Source organism: Elephas maximus, chromosome 3 (assembly GCF_024166365.1).
Source record: "Elephas maximus indicus isolate mEleMax1 chromosome 3, mEleMax1 primary haplotype, whole genome shotgun sequence".
In the NCBI taxonomy this organism is placed as follows: Eukaryota; Metazoa; Chordata; class Mammalia; order Proboscidea; family Elephantidae; genus Elephas; species Elephas maximus.
Window position 1 is genome coordinate 185,895,941 of NC_064821.1, and position 8,678 is coordinate 185,904,618.

The 8,678-nt window shown below is 53.9% G+C and overlaps 1 protein-coding gene across 1 annotated transcript; it reads right to left on the bottom strand.

The window, feature by feature from the left end:
• Nucleotides 1-1,923: 1,923 nt before the first annotated feature.
• On the bottom strand, nucleotides 1,924-4,868 carry LINGO4 (leucine rich repeat and Ig domain containing 4). The gene has a single exon (XM_049876004.1). The coding sequence runs from the start codon at nucleotides 4,292-4,294 to the stop codon at nucleotides 2,507-2,509; it is 1,788 nt and encodes a 595-aa protein (XP_049731961.1). The 5' UTR covers nucleotides 4,295-4,868; the 3' UTR covers nucleotides 1,924-2,506.
• Nucleotides 4,869-8,678: the final 3,810 nt, after the last annotated feature.

Here is an 8,678-nt window from a genome sequence, read left to right on the forward strand (position 1 = left end):
TTATGAAATTTAAATACAGATCAGGTCTTTCTGGTGGAAATCTAGTGACTGAATCAAGCTGTGCTGTGTCAAGTATATACTGGGTTTCAAAGACTTCGTATGAAAAAAATAATGTAAAATAGTTCATTAATAATCTTACCAGATGGGTGACATGTTGAAATGATAGTGGTTTGGATACACTGAATTAAATAAAAGATGTTGTTAAAATTAATTGTACCTGTTTCTTTTTCACTTTTTTTAATGTGGCTATACTAGAAAATTGGAAATTATGTATGTGACTTCCGTTATATTTCAACTGGACAGCACTGCTCTGGAGACTCTGGGGGACGGGCAGCAGTATCTGCCGGCTGGAGACATGTCATCTGCTCCCCGCTGCCTCAGAGGCCTTCCTGGAGAAGACTTCTCAAACAGCAGCGCTACTCCCGCCTTGTCTGCATTGCAGAGGGGGCAACTGGAGGGAGACTCGCTAGCACCCGACCTTATCGGCTGCTGGTGGAAGATTTTGGAGAGAAGATGGAGGGCTGTGGCCCTGAGAAACCTTCCCGGCACCTTCTAAACAGGAGAAGGGAAAGTTGCTGGGATGCCGGTTGAACTATATGTGCATGTTTGTGAGGTGAGGGGGTTGGAGTCTCGGAGATACCCATTTCTCGGGGGTGCTATTGTCTCCAGCCTCTCTCTCCAAACTGTTGGGTTCTCACATTAGCCTCCAGCCCAGCCCATCTTCCCATCGCTGCCCCCCTAACGAGACTGCCTGCCTGTGAAGTCCAGCCTCCCCTCCTCCGTGATGCCAGCTCCTCTCACCTGTCAGGACAGTTTGAACTGGGAATCCTCTAATCAGTGGAGTCTCCTCAGAGCAAGGACAATAGCAGCAGGAATCTGCTAGGAAGCTCTTGATGCTTGTGTATTGTTTGGTGTAGGGTGGGTGGGAGCTCTCGAGGGTGGAGGGGAACTAAGGATGTGGGGCAGATGGTGCTGCAGAGACAGAAAGGCTCCCCAGGGCCATGATTCTCCAACTTCTCAGTCCCTCCTCCCTGCTCCTTTCCTGGTCCTTTTACTCCTCCCCCTCTGACGATGCTGAGGCCTCCCGTTCCTGAGCACTCAGCGGCTCTACTTTTTTGGACTCTGCTTTGTCCTCTATTTGAAGCACACTCAATGGCAGTCAGCAGCTCCACTTCTCTTCCCACCTGCCACCTGGGGGCTCCTAAGACAGTGACCTCTCTCTAGAGACAGCTTCCTACTGGAGCTGCGCTAAACACAGAACAAGGGGAAACTGCAGAAGGCTAGTGGAAATTAACGAGGCAGGCAGTCCCTGCTGCTCGCTCTTCCCTAGACTTTTCACTGCAGCTTGCCGGGCCCCTCCCTTCTTCCTCCAAGCCTAGTCGCTGCTGGGTTCTCCGTCTCTCTCCTTTGACAACAGCAGATTCTTGCTTTGGTTGGTCATTTTCTAAGTGGTCCCTTCTTGCTTTCCCCCAGGGGCACTAGGAGCTGTGGCAGGGGAATGATAAGGAGCTCCCACCAAAAAATGTCAGTGAAGGGGGAGGAGCTGGGGGGGGCCCTAGGCTAAATTTCTGCCTGGGGATCCCCTGCAAGGTGGAGATCTGCCCTTCTCCAGCATCAGAGATTGGGGTGGTGGGGTGGTGGTGAGGGAGAGGGTTAAGACTGAAGCTGGGGTTGGGATGCTGATGTCTCCAGGCATGGCAGACCTCCTTCTTGTTCATAAACCAGTGTTTATCAGGCAAGAAGTCCATTGGGATCCATGGTCAGTGGGCAGACAAAAAGGGTAGGAAGGGGAAGATTTGACAGAACCAAGGGTGGAAGCAGACTGAAGTAAAGAAAGCTCCAAAGATCACGTTTAGTTTTGGCTGCTACTGCCATGGCCTTCTGGCAGCAGGTTTAATGATCTGAAAGACAGAAGCAGGTGGCAGAGGCTCATGCAGACAGTGTCGGTGTTGAGGCCATCCTCCCCCACCCCATGCTCGCATCCTCGTCTTATTCTTGGGGATTTGGGCTCTAGTTCATAGCACAGAAAAGACAGGGAGTCAGTCTGGTTGAGGAAACAGGAGAGACTCAAAGAAGTAAGTACATAGCACTCCTCTGAAATAATCTTGTAACTGTGGTTGGCGACTGTTAGTAGTTGTTAAAGGATATAAGTGTGTGAAGAAAGCCTAGTGGTTAGACTAGCGGACTAGAGCCTGGGTGCCTTGGTTATGTTTCCTGCTGTGTGTGTGTGTGTGTGTATGTGTGTGGTAGGGGTGGGAAATGGATGGGGAGGGCTGGGCCGGTGACAGGGTCTATAATAGCTTCAGCAACCTGGTGCCCTCAGGGGAGAGATGACAGTGCTGTCCCAATACTCTACCAGGAGTCATCGTCACTTGCTGGCACAATGTAGGCAGGAGGTGGAGATCTGTGCTGCTTGGAACCAGGCTGTAGTCCAGGTAACCTTGGTTCTATCTTCCCCTTTGATCTCTGAAGCTGGCTTGACAGACCCCCAGTACGGAAGGAAGGGTCAGAAAAGCTTGGCAGTGACCCGGTTACCTCCAGAGTTCTTATCCCCTGAGGGCCGGGGTGCCACAAAGTCAAAGGTCATGTGGTGTTTGACCTGGCCCTTGCCCTTGCTCCAGAGGGCAATGAGGCCAAAACAGAGGGTCACTGAAGTGAGGAAGGGGAGGAAGCCGACTGCCAGCACCATAGCCACACCTCTGCTATCCAGAAAGAAAGGCCCTGGGATCCCCGGCATGGTGATGTTGGGGTCAGAGAGACTGCCATTTGGTGGTTGAAGCTGAATTACCTCCAGCCAGGTCCTCAGGGAGTCATTCCCAGCTACATTGCTGACCACACACACATAGGTCCCTCTGTCCCGCAGCTGCACTGAGCGGATCTCCAGGGTCCCATCCTCTAGGACCCTTACCCTCCCGGCTCTCCCCAGCCAAGCCCCCTGAGGCCTCATCCAGGAGACAGTGGGGACGGGGTCTCCCTCTCCGGAGCAGGAGAAAACGGCATACCCCCCCTCCTCTGCAATGACCCACCGTGGCCCAGACTTCCGGATCAAGGCTGGTTTGCAAGTGAAGTGTCCTGGAGGTAGGATGTCTGAAAACTCCCGCAGGCTCTTCCCCTGGACATGCTGAGGACCAGCACAGGCAGGGGGGGACGTGCCAAAGTCCAAGTGGCGCCGGAGTCGCAGCAGCCAGAGGAGGCGGCAATCACAGGTTAGGGGGTTGCCAGACAGCCTCAGGGTGACCAGTTTGTCCGGAGAAGGGAAGGCTGTTTCCTCTAGTGTCCGAAGGGCATTATCTTCCACGTCCAGGAGGTGGAAGGCAGTCAAGCCATGGAAGGCATGGGCAGCGATGGAGGTGAGGCACGCCCCTGAGAGTCGGAGCTCCTGGAGCCGCACCAGGGGACTGAGCTTCCGGGCCGGGATGACCGAGATGGGGTTCTGAGACAGATCCAGGACCCTGAGGAAGCTCAGGTGGTGCAGTGCTTGGAAGGGCACTGAGCTCAGATTGCAGCGGGTGATGGCCAGGCTGCTGAGGTTGAGCCCCACCAGACTTCCAGGCTCCAGAGCCTCCAGAGATGGCCAGTGGTGGATCTCCAGCTCCTTTAACTGTCCCAGCCCCCGAAGCGCCCCAGCAGGCAGCCTCCCAATATCCAGTTCTCGAAGCCTCAGGGCGATGAGCCCCGGGAGACGGGCAAGGGCGAGGCCAGGCACTGTACTGAGGTTGCAGCGCTCCAGGGTCAGGGTGCCTAGCTTGGCCAGCCCTGCAAAAGCCCCTGGGGCCACAAACACCAGGTGGTTGTCCCCAACCTCCAACTGCTGGAGGCTGCCTAGCTCCCCAAAAGCTCCATCTAGGAAGAGGACAATCTGGTTGAAGCGGAGGTCCAGCAGTGTGAGGGCAAACAGGCCTGAGAAGACCCCCGGCCCCATGATTCGGAGCCGATTGCCCTGCAGCCTCAAGGTGAGTAGGCTTTGTAGGCCATGGAAGGCCCCGGGCTCAAGGGTGGAGAGCTGGTTGTAGCTGAGGTCCAGTTCCCGCAGCAGGCCCAGGCGGGACAGCATCCCCTGCTGAAGCCCCCACAGGCGGTTCCCACTCAGGTCCAGGAGCTCTGTGTCCAGCGGGAGTCCCCCAGGTACAGCCTCCAGTCGCCTGTGGGCACAGAGCACGGCACGGGGCTGGGAGGCGCAGTCGCACACAGTGGGGCAGCCGCCACTGCTCCCTCCAGGCAGGAGGAGCAAGAGCAGAAGCAGGAGGAGCCGCCACAGGGCCCAGACTTGCTTTGGAGCTGTGGCCGCATCCATCCCCTCTTCAGTCCTGGAATAGATGATGACATGGGCCTGTTTGGAAAGTGACTTCAGGTGATGGTAACCCTGGGCTCAGAGGAGGGTGAGATTGGCCTATCCATCTCAGTGTTGCTAGCAAGTGGGCACAGGACCAGACAGAATTCTGGTATACCACCTCTGTGGGGCCTCCTGGGGCTCCTCTTTGGGGAACCTCAGCCTCCCCCGCTTCCAGCCCTAGATAGCATCCCAAGTGCTTACTAGCTCACAGAACCCTAGTCAAGCCTACTTACTGTGGGGAAAGTTTTATGGGAATGGGGCAGGAAGTGGCAGGGAAGTGAGTATGAGTCTCCCTGTAATGGATTTTCCTCTCTGTCTGTGGGATCCAGAAATACCTCAGGTTCTTTCTCCCTGACATCTGCTGTCCTCAAGTCTGCTCTGTCTCTCTCTGCCCATCCTTGTTCCCCACATCGCTCAGTATGAAGTGTGAATATTGCATTGCTGCATTTACCCACAGCAATGCTTAAGGCTTAGGGGGTTCGTGGCCTTGGCCCTGAGCTCCCTGTCCTGATCGCAGAGAGGCTCTCAGCTTCACTAAGTCATCCAAGGCTGGGAAACATGCATGCCTGAGCTCAGTCCGCTTCATTCCCCCCGGTCCCCACTCATTGCCTCTCTGCCCTCCCCCAACTTGGCCCAGGGCCTGAGGCCCTGGACTAGCAAGATCCAATCTCCCCAGAATGCCTGTATCGATGGTGGCCAAGCTGCACATTAGCCACGGCAGAGGATGCAGGGGGGCTTGACTGGGAAGCTGGGAATTCCCCACTATAGTCCTGAAGCCTCGACCCCAAGGGCAACCCCTTCTCCCCTATAGATAAAGGATAGGGTATGTGAGGGATCCAAGAGATGTCCAAGTTTTGAGTTTTGTTACTTGGCTCTCAGGCTTCTCTTAGATCCCTCACTAACTGGAGTTTTGATTCAAGTCCAGTGTTTCAGTACAAGGGAGATCTCTTGTCTCCTTTGGTCTCAGCTACCCAAGCAATACACAAGGGACACATTGTGAACCAGAGAGGCACAGATAAGTGAGGAAAGGCAGTATCTGGCCAGATGCTGGGGAGCGGGATGTGGGGCGGGAGGAATGGGGAGGAAGCGAGCCCTTGGCTGGCATAGTAGATATCTGGCCATAGGCAGTCTGCACAGCCTGTTGACTTAAAGCTAGTTTCTGGGTACCAGGAGCCAGGGCAATATCAGGAAGACGGTGACGTTGATGACCACTGGAGACTAAGGTGATGGAGGAGAAGGAGTCCTATATGTAGCGAGAGTCCCTGTTTACTGCCAAAGGGGCCTTAATGGAGGGGAAGGATTGTAACTGGCAAGGAATGGCTAGAGAAACAGGCACACAGGCCAACTGATGAACCTGGGGAGGGTTTCTAACTGTAGATCCTGACCACCTTTGGGCAGAGCCCATCATTGTCAAGCTGTCTGGGCCCTACAGGCTCAGCTGTCTACAACCTGCCCTGTTTCCCTTCCGCCCTCCCCACACTGTACTTGGGAGGGGCAGTTTAAAAGACAGTGTGATTTCTTCCCCTTTCCTTCCCAGTCCACACCCTCCTCTACAAGGATTGCTCTGGCTGTTATCCTGTAACCACTTCAGAGGACTCTCAAAAAAAAAAAAAACAAAAAACCCAAAACCCCAAACCGGTTGCCGCTGAGTCGATTCCAACTCGTAGTGACCCTATAGGACAGAGTAGAACTGCCCCATAGAGTTTCCAAGGAGCACCTGGTTAATTCGAACCACCAACCTTTTAGTTAGCAGCCGAAGCACTTACCCAGTACGCCAGCAAGGTTTCCCAGAGGACTCTAGTAGTTGGGAAATTGAAGAAAGAGGCCAAAAGAGCAGTAAGAGGGATGCAGGATAGAGCCCATGGAAATGTTCTCAGGATTGGGGATGGGAAACAATGGCAAGTGACAGAGGCTGCTGGGCAGACTCCTCTCACCCCTCTCCCGCGCAGCCTAACAGGTGTCCTGAGCATGGAGCATGGAGCATGCAGAGAGTTCTTGGGGTGAGAATGCCCCAGCCTCCCTCGGTCTCCCTGTGCCTGCTCTGGGAAGTGCATCTGACAGCTAGCTCTTCATCACCAGCGCTGCAGTTCCTGCTCCTCCTTCTAGCTCCGCATCCCGCAGAAGTGTAGTGAAGCATGTAACTGGCTTCCTTCCTTCCCACTCCTGTGAGTTTTCTTGCAGTCTGAAAAGCCTGCTGGGCCAGGGGCTGAGGGTCTGGGGCCAACCCCGTTTCTTTATTTATAAGGTGGCTAATTTAATCACGAACTTTTCTTGCCGATCTCCATGGCTACAGGACTGGCTTCTGGCCACTTTGTAGGAACAGATGGGTGTCAGGACCCCTTCTTTCTTTCCTTAGATGGGGAGGGGTCTGGAGCATCACCCCCTCAAGCAATGGGGCGCTTTCCTCCTCTTGTTCCTAAGTAGCAGCCCAGAAACACAGTTGAACTTGGATATACTCTTTAAAAGAAGATCTGATTGAGACCTGGGGTCCTGTGTGGGGAGGGGGGTCCTGGGAAAAAGACTTCTGGAATATCCCAAATATTATCTGCTGGTTGGTTTTTGGGTTGCGGATAACTGCTCCCAGAGGTAGGGTGAGCTGAAGAGATGGAGGCAGAAGTAAGGGAGGGGAGATCTCCTTGGAGCCTTCCTGGGACATTTTAGTTTCCCAGTCAAAGTCCTATGGGAAAGTGATTTATGATCGGCTTGCGGAGGCAGTGGCAGCAGGCACCCGGGCCTGGCCTTGCCTCTGAGAATGTTATGGAAGAGAGCAGCTGCAGCTTTGGGACAGGGGTAAGGGGCACTTACCGGAAAAGCGGGAGGGTGGCATCAAGTTGGACACTGCATCTGTTGGCGCTTGGGGCCCCTGTCCTGTCTGAGCTGCACCCGACCCCCTCACCACCCCTGTGCCTCACTCCCCGCTGCCTGCTGCTGCCGTTGTCGCTACTGCAGCCACTGCTGCCAAGATTGAGGTAGAGAAAAGAGCCAGAAAGCATTTCTTTTTTTTTTTTTTTCCTCTCTCTCTCTTTTTAAACCAGGCGAGAATGAGTCTGCAGCAACCTTGTTGGTGCAAAATAAATAAATAAAGCAATGAGGGAGGGCTGCAGCAAGCGCCACTACGGGGTAGCAAGAGGTGGGGGCAGTGCGGAGGGAACCACTGGTGCTAGAAGAGGGGTCGGCAGTAGAGGCCTCTGGGAAGCCCCGAAGGGTCTCTTCTGGCATCCGGATCCCCTCCGGGGTCTCTCGGCCAAGTGCCTTCCAGAGCCATGTGCTCAGTCGGTTGGTCTCCAAGTTGCGGGGAGGTCCTGTGCAACCTCTCAATCTAATGTTCCCTGTGGGGTATCTTTTGTAGGGAGAGTCCCCAGTCCAGAACATTGCTGTGGAGCTTAGTCTGAGGATCCTTCAGTAGGGGTTCCTGAGGCTTTCTCTCAGCTCACCAGCCTCAGTGGGGGACTGCTTAGCCTGTGGAGAAGCTTGGTGGGGGCTAGAACCCTCCTGAGTTATAAAGTTGATGGATTGCTGAGCTGGAAACCAGGAATGAAACTAGAGAGCAGGCATGTAGGTCAGCTTATTTAAGACCCCCTCACCCCTACTGCTACCTTTTGCCTTTAAAATAATTTCATAAAGAATGGCACAAGCTGGGGTTGATGTTTCCTCAGCTAACTCCCTTTCCTGAAAAGCAAAATAAAATAACCACCCACCCCTCCCATATCACCTGCTGATTATCCCTCAGATGAGGGTTCACAGTTATTTATAAAGCCAAGAGAAGTTTTGGGATGAGAGAACGGGCTGGAGACACAGGTCTCTGCCCTCGCTCCTTCCCCACTCTGGAGTCAGTGGTGCCCAGTCAGAGGGTGGAGCTGTGTCTGCTTGTTTTCTCCATAGCGAGAGCATGGCTGGAAGGCAGGGCCAGAGAAGTCCTCCGAGGGTCTATCCTTGGCCTGCTGGGCAGTGTCCAGCCACCTCTCCTTCTCTTGGAGCTTCTTGTGGTTGGAGACAGCTGTGGCTGGGATAGAGTTTGAATCACTCCACGTCGAATATTGGTGGACTTGAGCAGGATGGAACACTCTGAGGTCCCTCAGGATTGGGAGGGACCTTCTCTGAGCTGTGACCCCAAGCATGAGAGGAAAGTGTCATATTAAATGTGTTCATAGAACTGTATAACTGCAGGTTGAGTCTGTATGTGTTTCACCTGTATGTGGACGTGTGTCTTGATCAGATTTGTGCTAACCCATTAAGTCTATTTTTAAAGTGCAGAGAGGAGGCTTGAGTTCTCTCTCCCCATGACTGTGATGCTTTTGGTCTTCATTGTACCCTATTCCCACCCCCATTAAACACTTCTCCCCAG

Excerpts from the sequence above, each read along its gene's own strand:
- LINGO4 (XM_049876004.1), bottom strand. The coding sequence starts at position 4,294 with ATGGATGCGGCCACAGCTCCAAAGCAAGTCTGGGCCCTGTGGCGGCTC.